At 34.3% G+C, this 18779-nt stretch overlaps 1 protein-coding gene across 4 annotated transcripts; it reads right to left on the reverse strand.

Moving 5' to 3' along the window:
- Positions 1-1545: 1545 nt before the first annotated feature.
- On the reverse strand, positions 1546-9361 carry LOC120085593 (small glutamine-rich tetratricopeptide repeat-containing protein 2). 4 transcript variants are annotated; one of them, XM_039041654.1, is made up of 10 exons: positions 9087-9359; positions 8504-8760; positions 7804-7837; positions 5892-6028; positions 5554-5650; positions 5150-5249; positions 4177-4340; positions 3960-4006; positions 3812-3862; positions 1546-2201 (listed from the first exon to the last, which is right to left on the reverse strand). In XM_039041654.1, the coding sequence occupies exons 1-10, from the start codon at positions 9157-9159 to the stop codon at positions 1815-1817; spliced, it is 1347 nt and encodes a 448-aa protein (XP_038897582.1). In that variant the 5' UTR covers positions 9160-9359; the 3' UTR covers positions 1546-1814. The 4 variants fall into 4 exon arrangements, with proteins under 4 accessions (XP_038897582.1, XP_038897584.1, XP_038897583.1 ...); XM_039041656.1 differs by having other exon boundaries at positions 5892-5956; positions 9087-9358; XM_039041655.1 differs by having other exon boundaries at positions 5584-5650; positions 9087-9357.
- Positions 9362-18779: the final 9418 nt, after the last annotated feature.

Here is an 18779-nt window from a genome sequence, read left to right on the forward strand (position 1 = left end):
TGTATTTGACAAAATTTGGTACTTGTTACTCGTTCAACGGTTTTTGTTCTTTTTAGCTAATTTTATTATTTATAGTAGTTTTATATCTAAATAAAATAAGATGATTCTCTATCTATTATGAATACACAAATTACATATCCATCTGTATATAATTAAGTCGGTGAGTTATTTACGAACTAATCATCTTATAATATTCATTCAACTTAATAAATTTATATTTATTGACTTTACTTAACCAACATAATATTATGAGTCATGACCACTTTTTATGTGTTGTTATAAATACAAATTTATTTTAAAGTCAATAATTTAATAATGAAGATTTAAACTTATAAAGTTTAAAGACAATATACAATATCTAACTAGTTAGCGATGAGTCATTAAGCTCTCCTTTAATGCCTAATATACCTATTCTTATTCTAGAAGAGATTAGTCAAAGGCTACATCTAACTGGCTTGGATTTTAATGTACGATAATAGTACCATACCATCATCTGTTTTTTAAACGTAGTATCATTTGTATTAAATAAAAGAAAATTGATTATTAGATGAAAATGTCAAATGTAAGTAAATGCAACTTTTTAAATCTAATTAATTACTTGAGCCTTCTAGAGTTGCTTGAATTAGTTGAGAGTTTTTGCGTAAAACAATGTTTTCATTGCAAGTAAAATAACATGTACTTTGAATAATTAATAATAGGTTGAATTAATGAATTATAAAAGCTACCTTAAATTTTGCCATTTGCTTTTAAAATATTCTTATACTTTAAAAAATCTAGCTAAAAAATATGAATAAATTTTCATAAAGAATTCTAAATAAGTTCTACTCCAACAATAACTTTAAACATTTATAACATATTAAGGTAACTTTTAAATGACAAAATTACTATTTGAAACAATCAACAAAGCCGTATCTTGTTAAATGAAAATTGTATTAGTTCATTCACTCTCTACATCGCTTTCAGCTCATATGGGCTTCGTCAGAATTGCATTTAAAAGAGGCCGAGTTTGAAATTTGACATGGACAAAAAATCGAATTAGCTTCTAAAGAAATTAATAAATCCAAAAGAAAAGGGGGGAAATATTCATTTTCAGACATTTACCGTAAGTGTCCATCGGATGACTCGAGAACCCATTCACCATTTTTTTTTTTTTTTTTTTTTTAAGGAAATGAGACTTTTTGTTCACATTTTTTAAAAGTTAAAATATCATTTTGACTTTTATACTTTGAAATTTGTCTAATTTTAGTCTTATAATTTTAACTTTAGTCTCTATATTTTCAATAAATCTAAAATTTAATCCATCAAAATTAATTTCTATTAAAAATAATTAAATAATAATAATAATTTTCATATAAGGAAATACAATATAATATACGATTATATTTTCAAAATTTATAGTAAATTTGCCAATATATAACAAAAAATGTTTTCTAAGAAATTGACCATAAACTAGGGGGAGAATTTAAGATTTATTAAAATTACAATAGCAAAAATTGAACAGTTGAAAATACAGGGAACCAACTTCAAAGTATGAGAATTAAAATGGTATTTTAATCATTTTTTTTAATACTAATAATAAATAAATAACAAGGAAAATAATTAACATTTATTTGAAGGCTGAGTCTGTTCAAAACCGTATATTTTTGTCTCAAAGATCCATGCCATATACGAGAGGAAACCGCCCCAAAGGATGTAAAGGAAAATGGAAGTCAACAAAATACGAGAAAACCAAAATAAATAAATTTGAGAGAGAGAGAGAGAGAACGAGAGAGAGAAATAAAGGGAACTCTGTGCAACAAACTAACCAAGTGTTTTCAGCCTTGTGGGGGTCTTCCATTGAAATTATTCTGAGGGTTTCCACCAGGTGCTGCTCCAGTAAACATTTGCATCATAGATCTCAAAGCACCATTCAGATCCTGTGGCATCCCATCTCCAATGCTGAAACTGAAATTCCCATTCATATTCGTTCTGGGATCTCCCGAACCATTTCTGCTTCTATTCTCTTCTCCCCCATCTTCGGAGTGCTGCCCGTGGAATGGGTTTGTAGCGTTAGCAGCCATGTTCATAAACATGTCCGAAATTCCAGACGGTAGAGTGACATTAAATGGCATAGAAGGGAAAGGAGGAGATGGGGGGCTGTCATTCCTTGACCCTCCACCACCAGACTGATTTTGGGATTCTTGACTTCGACTTGTTGAACCCTGCATACAATTAAATCCATTGTCGATAAACCGTGCAGGTGCAGCATCACGACTAGATAACTAAGTTCGATAAGTCTGAGCAAAAGGATGGGAATGCAAAAACATAGCAAAAATTAAGAGGCGCTACTGCTCATTACATGTTCAAATGGGATCAAATTTAAAACATTTCTGCTAACTTCAAGTGGCTGAACAACGTCACTTTTGGTAGCTGAAGCCATTTCATTGGTATCACAATAATGAAGTCAGTTTTCCAACAGATTATATCACCACATAAAGATATTACATGCTTTAGAACTCAAAGACACAATTGTATAACCTATAGAACAGATCTTGTTCAAGTAAGGTCGTAGAAAGATATAACATACTAAAAACACTGAAAAAGGGTGAGAAAAAGGAGGAGAAACTAACCCTGGGTTCTAAGAATTTTGACCAGTGAGAGTGACGACTGCATAAGGTTGAATATTAAGTTGGAACTAGCAAAGTAGTAGGGTTCTGAGAAGAGAGCAACACAATGAATAGAAATTGGCAAAGATAAAAACATGGCGACATGTTTTGGCTCTTGAATATGAAAGAGATCGAGATTTTATTCACTCTAGGTCTGTCCTTAATTATAAAATATAATTTGGTTATGCTTAAATAATGGTGTATCCGTAGGAATTGCCCAATTTCAGACGTCAAAATACAAATCTTTGTCCCAGAACTCATAGTAGAAGCAAGCAATGGCTTTCTTAAACTCGCTAACTTCTATAACTCCATTATTAGAACTTAAGAGAGAAGGATGATAAACGCCTTCCCCAAATTCGGAAGAGGGTGGGAGGGTGCGCCTAGGCTCAAAAACTTCCCCGACGAGTGTAGGACCAAAAAAAACTCTAGCAAGAATGGTGTTTTAAAAAGCCCTCTACAGTCGCGCCTAGGCTCAAGGCACAGGTCCGGCACCTCGCCTTGAAAAGACGACACTCACAGAATAAGATGCGCCTCAAGCGTGTGCCTTTTGTGAACTCCCAATGCTTTAAGCCCTGGTCTTGGGGCCTTTTCATTATTTTTAAAATATAGTAATAATTAGGGTTTTTTTCCTTATTAAATAAAAAATCAAATTTACTAAGCCTAGATGCAAAATTTCTTGTGTTTAGGTTTCTTTTTTTTAATATTTCTACTTCATCTATACTTTCTCTTATTACTTTTATATACAGTGTGCCTCCTGTCTCTTATACACATCTAGATGTGTATAAGAGACAGTTTATATACAGTGTGCCTCACAAACTATTATGTATTTGACATAACCTAAGTAACTGTCTCTTATACACATCTAGATGTGTATAAGAGACAGGGACCTAAGGGCCTCAGAAACTCAAAAGACCAATGAGAAGCTACACAAGAAAATATAGAGAGCTAAATGAATTAGGACTACATAATTTTTTTTTAAAAAAAAACGGTAAATAAAATTCACATCACCTATTTTAATTAAAAAAAAATGCTGGTCAAACAAAAAGCTGTCTTCATAAATGCAGATATATTTTAAGTGCTCTTAACCTCATTCTAATACAAGACTAAGAATTAACACTACTCCATAAAAGAACCCTTTAATTCATGAGAAAATAAAGCACATGTACCTGCTCATGCTGAGTTTGTCGCTGTGCTTCCTTTAACTTCTGTTCAGCTACCTATTGATAATTAGAAATAAAACATTGTCATAAACTAGTAGTGTTAAAAGTAATACAAGACAAATTGTAGTAGTTGTGAAAGTCACGGTGTATTAACTCGAATATTTTCCCTGACAGCTTCATTGTTTGGATCCAACTGCAACGCTGCACATTAAAGCTAACATTTTAAACTGCATACAGATGAGTAACGAAACATAACAAGTACTTCCATAATTTAACATAAGTTCAATGCCTACAACAATAGAAGAAACAAGTCTCAGATTCTCTTCCTAAATTTAACTTGCATGGGTTCTAATGTTTAACGTTACACGAACCTCTCATAAATCCTTTATCAATAGCATCGCGATAGTTCCCCTGGTCGTATAAAGCCACACCTAGACGACTATATGCCTTGCTATAATTTGGGTCAATTTCAATGGATTTCAAACAATCTCTTGTTGCTTCAGAGTATTTCTGGATTTGAGTGTACGCAGCTGCCCTAAGGAGTTGATTTTTTATTGACATATTGGAAAAAGAAGGTAATTAATAAAAATTAGGGGTGAGGGAAAAAACAACAACCATTAATCTGTCTCCATAGATTTAAATCCATTGAAACTAAAATTAGAAGAAAAGCAAAGTAAACCAGGACAACTATGCACAGAGATGAAAGTATTATCTGCATGTTTGATTCTACAATATTTTAATGTCAAGAAACTTGAAGGATGGTAAGATACTATTAAAAAACTTTGCAGCAATGTGAAGAATGATTATTGAGAAATTTCAAATGAGTATCACAGACGAGAAAAACAGGTATCCAAAAGGCCTATTCATTAATAATTATGCAAATGGTGTTAATAAATCCTTTTCCCCCCCTCTTCCTAAGGCATAACGCTCACCAGCCAATTAGTAAGGGTTGGTAATCTCGTCCAACTTCTTAACTGACAGAAAACATTAAAAGAAATAACAGTACATATATAGTTCCCAAACACAGCCATGTTCCCCCGTGGTCCCCTCACTCGTCTATCTATCTGGTCAATGACGAAATCCCTTTCTTACCCCTACTGCTGTATTGTACTGTAATAGAGGGCCTAACATTCTGCTTGATGAGGAAAGAGATAGCCTACATAAGTCCAGGAATCTGAATCATTGCTAAATCCTTTTAGGAAAATTTGATAAATATTAAGTTCCCTAACTGAGAGAGATGAATGAATGTATTAATCTGTTTCTTATCTTATCTTGGACACAGGAAAGAAAAAGAAATTCCTTTACTTTTCACGATAATGATCTTTATAATTAACAGCATTCTACCTGTTACAGTAGTAAATGGCATTATTTTCACATAATGCAATTGCACAGCTATACAACTCAATTGCGTCAGAGTAAAGTTTTGACTGCATAGCCCTGTTACCTAAAACAAAACATATTTTTACATATTAGAACCCCTACGCGCAGATACAAAGTGGGATTTGTCCTTCTGGAAATTATTAAAAAATGCATATTTTTTTTCTTAAAAAATAATGTAAGCATGAAAGAGTATATCTAAATAATAAAGAGAAAAGGATCTAAACATTACATATGCGTGTGGGGAACCTATTTTTACCTACCATATTAAATCAGTGTGCATAAGTACACAAAAACATAAGTTTAAAATGAAAAAAATAAAAATAATAAAAATAATAAAAAATAAGAAATAAAAAACTGAAGATTATTACTAGAGTAGAGATTTGTAATAGTCATGGTACCAAGGGATTTCAAGGACTCAGCCAGATTTTTGTGATTAATTTCAGGGCATCCAGATCTTTCCATCTCCTAATACAATAAGAAACTTGGTTAAGGATTATACAAGGAGGCAGGGGTAGAGAGAGAGAAAGAGAGGCACTCTTCAAAAGTAAAAGCACATATAAGAGGCAATGAGTCAGTAAAAGATAAGTTACTAACTGTATTAAGAATATCAAGCAACAGACACTGATATGCATGAAATGGAAAGAAAATGGTTCATGCAAAGAAGTAAATTTCATTTGAAGCAGCAAAACTACAAGAAAATTCATACTCTAAGAGCATCATGAAACAAACGTGTTGCTCGCTCGAGTTGGTCAGGATCATCCCTCCCATCTGCTGTGGTCCTAAAATAGTGAAGTTTTTCAAGCGCAAGAACAAATTGCCCAAAAAGTTCATCTTGCAATACTCCTGCAAAAATGATGACCACCATGGAAAAATGGGGGGGGGGGGGGGGGGGGGGGGTGGTGGGAATTCAAACACCAATTTAATTGATTCAAGGGATCAAGGTATACAATCTCATAAAATTCTTCTACAGAAAAAATATATAAAAAATTAATACAAAAAGACGATATAAAGTCCCTTTTCAATTTTCCTCTTAGAAAAGAGAAGGCAAACTCTCTTTCAAGAAGGAAAACGAGAAGATGATGATATGGAGAAAGAAAATATTATATATATACCAAACAAAATCATAAAGACTGTTCATCAAGAATTCGAGGTCAGTGAAGATAATTTATATTTTTCCCTTTGTGTTCCATACTCTCCTCATCTTCTAGGGGGCTCGATTCTTTCAACTTAATTAATCCAAAAAAGTGCTGAAAGTGAACATTATCACTTCTTCCTACTAGCAGCTCCTCCGAGAACATCTCCATGAAACAAAAAATTATGCTTACTTTGGAAGTTATAATGAATTGATATAGACATGATCCATGATCTAACAAGGACACAAAGACCTTCCTTTTCTACAAGTTACAAACCCTCTTTGAAAACCATTTTGTCTTCTATTTCCTGTTTTTGAAAATTTAGAATATAAACATTACTTCCACATGTTTATTTGTTTTGTAATCTATTTTTCAAAAACATTTTCAAAATATTAAACTGAAAAAAAAAAAAAGGGAGAGAGAGAGAATAGCTTCTAAAAACTTGTTTTCATTCTTTAAATTTGGCCAAAAATTCAAATTTATTTGTATGAATGGTGAAAAATATACCAAAGAAATTAAGAGAACAAACATAATTTTTAAAGAAAACAATGAAAAATGAATCATTATCAAGTGGGGCCTAAGCTTCTCCAAATTTCAAAGAAATATCCCACGTTTCTAAAGACAACTAAACAAGGAGGTAACAAAAGAAAGGATAAAAAACCTAGGAAATAAAACGGAATAGGAAATCCTTTCTAGTCTGATGGAAATCCAAAGATGACCAAAAAAAATTGTAATAACTCCAAATTACAGATCATCTTTTGGAAAAGCTTTTGTTTCTTGTTCAGAAAAGAAATGGTTTTTACAGTTAAAAAGATGACAGTGGTTTAATTCTTCTGTTTTTCATGTAAACTTGAAGTTGCAAATTTAGTCTGAACCTGGTCCAGCGGCCATTGCAGTTAATCTTAGGGATGGTGACCAAACACGTGAAAAACTTGTACATCTAAGTGCAATTTTTCCACCATCCTTTCTAAATGTCCTCCCTGAACACAATATCATTACTGTTCTTGCGTTACAGTTAGTAAAATAGAGAGGTGAATCAAAATTTCCACATACAGGTTCCACCAGCTAGAATTACTACATTTCACATATTGAGCCTAAATCTTTAGTGATTGTTCTATTGCACAAAAAAGATACTATTTTCCATGTATGAACAAAGACAATTCAAGATCAGGGTCAAATCTACTTTTCCATATGCCAAACACATAGTTCGCCAATATATCTACACTGAAAGGATAGTGATCCAAACTTCCAAATTCACCAAGTGCGATCCTTCTACTTCTTAAATGCCCTTTCAACAAGAGTTCATAGATTCTCTATAACCATAAAACCCAAGAGGAAATCTTGAAAAACAAGAGGTAATAAAGGTGGGATGCTGATATGTAGTTCCTGTTTCCCATGGAGATAGCCAAACTTACATTGCAAAAATAAAATATACAAAGACAAAGGTAAGCAAGGAACATAAAAGGAGAAGAGAAGAAGACCTACCTACAGAATGAGATTCTCTCGACCAATCACCACCCTGGATTAATTGAGGGAGCAGAAGTCAAAACTCAACAAAAACTCAACACTACAAAATGATTCAATCAGATGGATATAAATTGATTGAATTCAAAATAATTTTAAGTGAATGAAGACTAATAATAGAAACATTTATGAGTGTTCACAAAATTATATAATTTGGATGTTTTGAAGTGCAGAAAAACAATACTTTGCAACAACACATTTTGTAAGAGTATAATAAATAGACAAACTACTCCATGAAAAAGAAAGGAAAAAACAAGAAAATTAATACACTCGATCAACCACTAGGAAAGGGGATTAAATTAAGATCTTACACTCGGAGCAGTTAACTACCAACAGGTTATATCTTGATTGCCAAAACAATAAGACCTTATTTAACACTATTTTGAAATTCCGGTGGATGTCTGTTTCACTTCTACTTTTGGCTCACGAAAATGAAAAAAAAAAATGCACAATGGTAGAATCTCATTCTGGCCACACATTTGTCCATGTTTACAAATTGACATACAAATGTTTACATATTTCAGTGTTGTCCCAGTGATAACTAATGATAAGCTTCACATATTGTTTTTATAGGCACAAATGGTGTGGTATATAAACAAATGGAAATTATCACAGAGAAAATCACCTAATATTGCTGAAATTCTCATAAACGAAAGCTGACCTGAGGTTTTGACTCTGACAAATTGGCATCAGAATCATTCACATTGAGAGGACTGTGATGTCCGAATGGAATAGCTCCATTATCAACAAATGAACTGGTTCGAGAACGCTGAAAAGATTCCGGCGAACTAAAAATTTCTACTAGCGAATCCAATTCCGTTAACTCATCAGCAGCAGGAGACTCAACTTGAAAGACTTGTTCTAAACATTGTTTTGCGACCTCGAGGCCTTCAACATCAACACCTGGACCAGCTTCCACTACGCACAAAAAGAAGAAGAAAAAAAAATCACATAACGAATTTCTTAGTGAAAACCCTAAAAAAAATCATCAAACTGGTAAGGAACATTACATAATGCAACACAACGCTTCACTCCACTGAAATCGCTTAATTTACACAAATCCAACAAAACACCTTATACAATGCATTTTGAAGGATTCAACAGAGAAGAAATATAATAGTAATAATAATAAATCAAGAAGAATAAAAAGGACAGTGAAGAGCGCTAAAATTAAAGCTGCTCAATTTGAATAACATCATCGAAAAGAAGAAAAGCGATCGGAAAAAGAGAGAAAAAGTAGAGACCGGAGTTGAGGAAGTCGAGAAAGGCACGAACGATGCGACAAGCGACTGGAGAGTCGGTCCTCAAGTTCGCCATGGAGAAGCGCACATGATAAGAAGGAGGCTCCAGCAGTAAACCTAAAAATGGGGAATTTCAGAATTGTTGACGAAGATTTAGAAGCTTTTTGATGTGATGGTAGTGAAGATTAATAATAAGAACAATGGCGGTAACTTTCAATTCCAGGCTACAATAGAAGTAAAGAACCCAAATATGCTTTCCGTGAACACTGAAGAGACAGGTACGAACCCAATTACGTCGAATACTGTTTTTGAAGAGAATAAATTAAGGGCCAATTGGAAGAATGATATATTTTAACTTTTTCATTTGTAAAAATAGCAAATCAACGTTTTCACTCGTAAAAGTGACTAAACGAATTAAAAATAAAAATAACAAATTTATAAAAATCTAACCCATCCTAACCATACTAATGAGATTGCAGTATATTTATTAAAAACTATTCGTAATTACACTATATTAAAACAAACATCTAGAGGCTATCGATTGGTCAGGCCATAAGCACCGCACTCTTCTCCAACCAAATTGCAGTAATTTTTCCTCTTCAAGATCGGCTCCTCCAACAACAGTGACGACACCTCCAACTTCAATTCTATGTTCATCCCATGCTTTATCGAGCGTGGTTCCCTCTCCTTCCACCAAAACTCCTTCTTCATCGACTTCATTTATTACTCCTTTGAAGCCACTATTGATCACTCCAATTCCATCTTCTTCTATCCCAACTCCTCTGACACAAGCTCTGTCGCCGACCTTAACCCCTAATAATGGTGCTATCTTGAATAAAATCATTGTCTCTAAATCTATCACCGCAACAATGGTGTGTCTAAGAAGCACAAACACATATATGGATATATGATACGGATACAATACGATACAACGATAACGTTAATTTTGAAAAACTAAGATACGGATACTTTAAAGATACGTTATATATATAGAGAGAGAGAGAGATATATTGTTTAATTAATTGCTATAATACTTATTTTAAGTTAGATTAAAATAGATTCAAGAATAGAGTGAAAACTTGAAAAAAATCCAATAACGTCGATTCATTGTTGAGCGACTAGAGTATACTGTAGGAAAGAAGTAGAAGTTGAAGATTGATATGAAGTTGAAGATGAAGAGGGTGTGAATCATGATTTAAATAGTGAGAGAAAAGTAGTGAGAGAAAAGGGAAGAATGAAGATTTAATTACGTTTCGGGTCTTTTTTTTATTTTTTATGTTTTTGTCATTTTTAATTTGTTTGATTCTGGATTGCTCAATTTAAGTGGACTTTTATGTTTGGAAGTGATGATTGAAATCACTTTTGTCATTTTCAAAATCACCGTGGAACATGTTTAATCCTTCAAAACTAATTTTGATGATATGAAAATTGTATTTAGGAAGTGTAAATTTGAAAACTAAATTAATTTTTGAATAATTAAATGTATGTTTTCGAGTGATTTTAAAAATGGAAAAAGTGATTTTTGATGATGTTAAAATCACTCTTAGACATACACTAAAATAAAATGGGTTTGTGGGTTGGGCATTTTAAGTGGTTTGGCTTAAAATTGAAAAAAAAAAAAAAAAACCCGTGTATCCCTGGAAGCAGATACGCATATCTGAAAAATAAAAATAAAAATAAAATTAATCAGATAATTCAAATCACGTATCAAACATGCATCTACCACGTATCTGGACGTATTCGTATCTGATACCGATTCTTTGCACAATTAGAATTATTTGTGCTTCCTAGCTTAACACAATACCTTTGAAGAATCCTCTTCAATACCAGCTAAGTTCCACGTGAAAGAGCTTCAATCTTCAAGTAGACCACCACGAAGATATTCTCTACTATTCTTTTGCAAGGATTGTGTAGTGGAAACACTAAATTGAGCTAGATGTATATAAGATATGAAGAGGGTTTGGAAGGTAATAGATTTCTGCAGAGTTCTTCAAGAAAGACTTATAAGCATGAATCAATTATTCAGATTAGCACTTCAACTTAGTTTTGATCATGCAAATTCAAAGCTTGCATGAAGGTCAACTCCTACTTCATGGAGAAAATGGAATTGAGTGAATAAGGTGCCTTGCACCATAGCGAGGATTTCCAACTTTTGGAAATCACCACTTTGAATTTTGATTTTCAAAATTATCTTTCAAAAAATGATTTCCAAAATCATTTTCTAAATTAAACTTATTTAATTTTGATTTATTAGTTTTATAAAAATTAATTCAATTAATTATTTTTTAAATAAAACTAATTAATTAAACTTTTTAATTAATTTTGTTAATTTAATATATAATATTAAATTAATTAAAAAATAATTCCATCATAATGAAATTAATATTATACAATTAATATTTAAATCATATTTTAAACATTAATTGTTTCTCCAATTTCATTTAATTTCAATAAAATTAAACATTTCAATTGTATCGAATACAATAAATAGAAACCCTAATTGGATTTAAATATTTTAAATCATATCAAGATTACTCAATTTACTAATCCAAATTATGAGCTAGTAGAGGGACCTTATGGATATACAGGTCATGAGCTCCAGCGACTTGTAATTAATTTGTTAAACTTTTTAAACCAAATTAATCACTATTCGTTAACTATCAAGACATTCCACTATAGCTCGATAGTTGCACTCTCTTCATTGTAGATATATTTCTATCCAATTAACCATAATCGATAAGTCAAGCCTTCACAGGTCGTTCGTATTTACAGTTGGGTCAAAGATTACCGTTTCATCCCTATAAATACATCTTACTCCTTAAGCTCTCACTGATCCTCCATTTAAAAATTGATTTATAGTCCAACTTTTAAATCATAACCCTCTCTTCCATGAGAGGATGGGGCCCCGTTGTTCAATACAAGGCCAACCCATCTGCTAACCCTAAATCGGGTGGGAGTGAATTCCATATTGCAAAGTCATGTCCCCAACTATCTATCCGGTCTTATCCCCTGAATGGGAGGCTTATTGAGCAGTGTTGTTGGACTACTCTCACCTATGCAGATCAAAGGATAAACCCGAATAAACAGGAGTTCATAGTTAACTCAGGATTACGATCGAGTTACCCTAGGTCATTGAGTTTGAGATAGTCAATTCTAACAGTAAACAGTTGTTATAAAGAAAAGTGACTATTTCGAGGTCCGGTCTTATGCAAACTCATTACACCCCCACTCACATGTCTGTACATGAATGATTTTTGGATCACATCATTTGTATTAGTATATAAAATGGGTCGCATCCAATAGTGTCACCAGGATGAGATATCCAATCTCATCTGTATACTTATAGACCATTTTGGCTACATACTAAAACTTGATTCATTTTTATGTCACCATTGTTGGGATTGGTGTCTTAGTTCTCCCAGAGTCTTGTAGTTTGTAAATAATTTGTACACATTGTTAATAATAAAATAAGTTTTATTTTATTTGCATTTACTCGTATCCAATAGACTAAGTTCTGTGGTTATTTTATGTAAACTTAAGCATGTATGTGAGATATACAATCGGATTATGTCTTAAATAATAACCTAAATGGTCTGTAATATAAGGATAAAGGAGGGATACCTTATCTTGGTGACACTACGGATACGGCCTGCTTTGTAGATAGTTACAAGTGTTGTAACGTGCTACAAATGGTCTGATCTTGACCATTCATATGGTGACATGCGAGCGGGGCTATCCTATAGAAAGAGTTTGTATAAGACTGGACCACGAGATAATCAGTCTCTTTATATAACGCCGTTGATAATTGAAACTTACGTCTCACCAAAATGACCATAGGTGACATGACCTTAATCTTGAGTGTTTTGGGAACCCTTGCCTATGAGAGTGGTCCTTTGATTAGTGAGAGAGGCCAGATTGCCAACTTAACAAGCCTACCTTTTTGGGGATTCATCTAATTGAGGAGCTGAGAACTCAGTTGCAGAAGGTGGAATTCACCCCTTCCTCGAAGTAGAGGTAAGTAGATAAATTGCTCCCTTAAAGGCTGATTTCAAGTCTTAAACATAATGGCCACATCCTTTCTTTGGAAGAGAGGACTCAATCATATTAGGAATATGACTTATTGTTCATTGGAGGAATCAATGGCACTTATGGAGTTAGATGTAACTACAGGGGCAAAACGGTAAATTGGCTCAGTTATACTTACGAGCGATTTGTGAAGGGTTATTGCACTAGAGATTGGTTAATATGGACACACAAATATATCTGTAGTGAGAAGAGTGTAGTTGTTGGTTTTTAGTGGAGTGTCCGGCATGTTGAGGTTGATGCCCTAAAGTCTCGTGTCCTGTAGTTTGTACACATTTTGTACGAACGCTTGTGTTGTATAATATATGTTATTTACTTTACATTTTGTATTTTGCTCAGTTGCTTGTTTTATTTGCTTTACCACAAACCAATAAACATAAAATCCCTGGTTATTTATATATGACTCAAGCATGTATGTGGTCACATACAAGTGGATCATGTCTTGAGTGATAACCAAAATGGTATGTAGTATATGGATATAGGAGGGAAACCTTATCCTGGTAACACTACGGATGCGGCCCACTTTGTGGAATGGTCATAAGTGTTATGACTTGTCACAGATGGTCTGATCCTGATCATTCATGTTGGGGACATGAGAGCGGGGGCGTCCTATACAAAGAGTTTGTATAAGACCTGACCACGAAGTGTTAACGTCTCGTTATATAATATCGTTCATGACAGAGACTTCACTTCATTAGGATGACCATAGGTAACATGACCTCAATCCTGAGTGAGTTAGGAACTCCTGCCATTGAGGGTGGTCCTTTGATTTGTATGGGTGCGAGTGGCCAGGTCGCTGATTCAAACCTACCATTTTGGGGATTCGTCTAATTTGGGAGCTGGGGACTCAGCTACACAAGATGGAATTCACTCCTTCCCGAGGTAGGGGTAAGTAGATAGATAGCTCCCTTAAAGGCTGATTCCAGGGCTTAAACGATGTGGCGCCACACACCTCTTGACCCGAGAGGTGTTCACACATAGTTGGACTATGTTGTATTGTTTATTAGAGGAATCAGTGGTACTTAAGGAGTGAGATGTAACTATAGGGGCAAAACGATAATTTGGCTAACTGTACTTACGAGCATCTGTGAAGGGTCATCGTACTCATGATTGGTTACATTCGATGGACACAGAAATATATCTGTGGTAAGAAGAGTTCAATTGTTGGTCTTTAGTGGAATGTCTGACAGTTAACGGATGGTGGAGCTCGTGGCTAAAGAGTTTTTAGTCAGGCTATTCACAAACTATTGGAGTTTCGAGCCACAAGTCCATTAAGTCCCCTGGGTAGCTTGGATAAAGTCGAGAATCAATGTTTAGGTTAATTTGAAATGTTCAAATTGACAAGAGAAAGTTCAATTATATATGATATTAATTGGCTAGTTAATTATATATGATATAATTGGCTAAATGTATGAGATACATTATTTTGGAGGAAATTAGATATAAATATGATTATATCAAGAAGAGGGGAAAATACTAATAGTAGATATGTTATATCAAAACTATAGGCGTAAAAATATAATATGATTATATTTATTAATATTTTAATTGGTTAATTATATGATAATTAATCCAAAAATCACGTTCGGAACGTGCATGAGTGGGGTAGCGTCGGTTATTGTAACCGATGAATTAAAAAATTTGGTTTCATTTTTGAATGGATCGTCTAAAAATAAAAAGAGAGAGACGCGCACTGGTGAATCGTAATTGATCGCTTAAGTAAATCGAGAGCTCATACGATAGTCGCTCTGCGCTTAGACGATCGTCCACCTCGCATCTAAACGATCACACGCTAGTTCTTACACGATCGGATAGCTTCCCTAAATGATCGTATAGTGTGCCGAGTTTGCTAAATGATCGTATACCATTTTCTAAACGATCGTTCAGTAAAATCTACACGATCGTGTAGTTCCTCCTAAACGATAAGCATCGTGCTATACGATAGCTTCTTTTTTCCCTCCCACTTGCTTATCGCCTACACGATATTTTCTTCTTTCTTCCTCTACCAAATTCACCAAAGACCACACTTTGGGTTTTCACTTCGAGAATAACTTGGGCTTTTTTCTAGTGGTGTCGTCCCCGCGACGTTCGTGTTCGTGCGGTTGTTCGAGCATTGGTTGATCGGGTAGAGACTTCCGCTGCATTGAGTTTCGACGTTTGAAGAACGTCTTCAACTGGCATGGCAACTCTCTCCCTCATTTATTTCTTATTTAAAGCATATCTTTAATTAACTGTTAGTTTGCAAAACTGTGCGTTTGAATGTATAATGTGTATTTTGGTCACGGTGAGATCGGAGTGATTCGAACGTCCTCATGGAACTCTTCGGTAAGAGATCCTTCAATTGGTATCAGAGCCAGGTTCTGATACTCCAATTTCATATGTTGCAACAAAATGACATTTAGGTTCTTGGTGGGTGCATTTCTACACTGTTTAATGGTTAAAATTGTTGTGGTTGTGTGGATTAATGGATGTTTTCGTAGATGGTAGCCTCGGTTTGATTTAAATCCTTTTACATTTACGATATTTTGTAAAGGCCCCTGCGTTTTTGGGCATTAATAATCGTTATCGAGTTTGTATTCAAAGTTTTTTTGAAGTTTTGAGTCGTTTGAAGAAGAAGATCGGTGCAAAGGTTGTAGTTCTTCGAGGAAGGAGGCAATTTAGGGTTGATCGCATCATGCAGAAGATGTGGTACGCGATCGCTATTGATCGCATCGTAAAGACGATGGAGTACGTGATCTCTGTTGAACGCATCAATTAAACGATGGGGTATGCGATCAAAAGTTGGTCGTATCGTATTGACGATCGGGTATGCGGTCGTAGAGTATTGGGTCGTGTAGACGATGAGATGCTCGCGTATCGTTTAACGCACGCAAGCACTGGACGATTGTTTAGGTTAGCAAGCTTCATCGCTTAGTAACTGACTAAACGATTGTTTAGTAATGCAAGGTAAATCGTTTACTTGTCATTGTGCTAAGCGATCGCATAGACGATCAGGCTTCGCAGCCTTATCGTCGCCTATGCGATCGTTTAATTGTGCTTCTATCGTCTAGTGTGCCTGGACGATCGTCTACCTATGGCGTTTACTACACGATGGATTCCTCTTGACGGTTCAAGACCTGGTTTGCCTGTGAACTGGTTTGCTTGATGAAAAATGTAATAGATAGGGTTATTTGATTCCGGTTTTTGTAAAGGCTCATCCCGGTCCATTAATCCTTTATTTATTACATACGATGTATGTTTTTTATATGTCATATGGTATGCAAATATAGTAAATCCCACCTTAGGTTATGCAATGGTCATGCATCATCTCTTTATTATAATTGTTATAATTTAGAGAAGCATTTAATTATGTAAGAGCATGCCCATGCATCATATAATATAAGAGTTATATTTATGCATGCATAAAAAGCATTGATATGCATCATCTTTATATTATAATTGTATAGTATAAGGGTGAATGATAGCATGTTTGCTTGGTTGTTACGCGTTATATAAAAGTTACATATAGTAATGATCGGAAATTGCATGAAACATGACACATAGGTTACTTTACAAATGTTATAAATACCTCGTTGTGCGCAATGGTTTAGTTGTTCCTTTTTAAAAGTTAAAGAGAAATTAGAACTGAAAGAAATAAGAAAGACACGCATGCTCACTTAGGTTTAATTCATGGTTTTAAAGTGTTTAAAACTTGGATAACATAGACCTAAGATCACGGTTCTAATTGATGGAACATGAGACATACGCAACGGAAAAAGAACCTAATTACACTCTAATTGCTTTTAATTAAAAGGAAATTAGCATGCAATTGAAGGAAAAAACAGTAAATTAAGAAATTACCTTTGAAGCTCCTGAAACACTTTTATTCGTTGAATCTCGACTCGAACTCTTCCGGACCACCACTAGAGCTGACCTACTATCCTCTAGACTCAGAACCAGATTGTGGGACCCGATGGATGAAGAACCCGCGAGAGAGAAAGAGATGGAAAAGAAGATGGAATTTTGGGTTAGGTTTGGGTTTTGAATTTGCTCCAAAGTAGTGATTTTTCCAGCCCAAATTTAGAAAAACAATTTTGGAAAAATGACAAAAGTTTTTTCATTCAAATTGAAAGCCCAATTTATAGAAAAAAGTCTTGTAACAATTGCATGAAGCAAATCCATAAAAACCCAACACCTAGAATCCACTATCTAAGTGGGCTTAATGTCTCCACTATAAGCCAACACCTAGTCCACTATTTTGTTAGTGGAATTATCCAACAAAGTTTGGATTTTCCCACCAACTAAAGGGCCAACATAGTTTTGACTTTTTATGATTTTTTCCGTGTGTGACTAATTTTGACCTCTCGAGCATGAATCCGCATTCATTTTCTCGAAATTCAAATTCATATTGATATATAAGGTCGGTCAAAGTTTGACTTTTTAAAGTCACAAAGTCAATCTGACTTTTTACATCTTTGACCATTTTCCATTATTTCCAAGCTTTCCGAAATATGAAACGTTATTCATATTCTTGGATATTTAAATCATATTTAAATATTAAAGCTGTATCTCTTAAACTAAAAAAAAACCCAACCACTATATCACATATACTTGTCGGTTTCTCTCTCTTCATCTAATTCGAACAATTCGAATTATTCTATCATACTGTTCTAAGTTTATTCCATATGAGCTAGTAGGAGAACCTAATGGACTTATAGATCATGGCTCCAACGCATCCGAGATTAGCTAGCTAAAACTCTTTTAGACGGAAGCTAATTCAACATTCGTTTAACTACGGTCATTTCCACTATAGTCTCGTAGTTGTACTCCCCTTCACTATAGATATATTTGTTGTTCCACATAGATTAACCATGATTAGTAAGCTAATCCTCACAGGTTGTTCGTTAAGTCGTCGCGTTGGTTCGATAGAAAACCGTTTACCCTCAAGACTACATTCTTATTCCTTAAAGTTTCCACTGATCTCTAGATGAACCAATTGGTTAAGGTCCAACCTATAAACGAACCCCCTCTCAGGCAAAGAAGAGGGTGGGCTTCTTGTTCAAAGACCGGAATTAGTACTAAAAGGGAACAACCTATCTCTATTATCCCTATAATGGGTAGGATTGAATTCCATCTTCCAACTTATGTTCCTAGCTATCCACTTGATCTTACCCTGAAATGGAGCTTATTTGGGCCAGCGATAATGAGCTGCCGCTCACCTATGGCAGATCTAAGGATAATTTCGTAACGTGAAACGAGGAGTTTATAGTTGCTCAGATTAAGATTAAGTTTACCTGGTCATGCAATAGTAATGAAATAGTCGTTTTATATATAAAACGGCATTTAGAACGTTAAAAGTGACTATTTCATGGTTTTGATCTTGATGTAAACTCTTTACATAGGATGCGCCCGCACTTTTCATGTCTTCCAGCATGAACGATTTTAGGATCAGCATGTTTGTACTAACTACAAATGGCCAATCCATAGTGTCCCCGAATAAGGCGCCCGATGCTTATTCAGTGTACTATTAGACCATTTTGTGCTATATGATTTGAACTTGATCCAATTTTATGTCACTAGCATAAGTTCAAACTACATTAATAGCCTCAGGACTTTAGTTTTATCCTCTCTCTT

This window comes from Benincasa hispida, chromosome 9, assembly GCF_009727055.1.
Source record: "Benincasa hispida cultivar B227 chromosome 9, ASM972705v1, whole genome shotgun sequence".
NCBI classification, from domain to species: domain Eukaryota; kingdom Viridiplantae; phylum Streptophyta; class Magnoliopsida; order Cucurbitales; family Cucurbitaceae; genus Benincasa; species Benincasa hispida.

Coding starts and splice junctions, on each gene's coding strand:
- LOC120085593 (XM_039041654.1), bottom strand. CDS start 9,159: ATGGCGAACTTGAGGACCGACTCTCCAGTCGCTTGTCGCATCGTTCGT. Junction 6,029..7,803: donor GAGAGAATCTCATTCTGTAG/GTAGGTCTTCTT, acceptor TCATTTTTGCAG/GAGTATTGCAAGATGAACTT. Junction 5,250..5,553: donor TATTACAAATCTCTACTCTA/GTAATAATCTTC, acceptor GTTTTGTTTTAG/GTAACAGGGCTATGCAGTCA.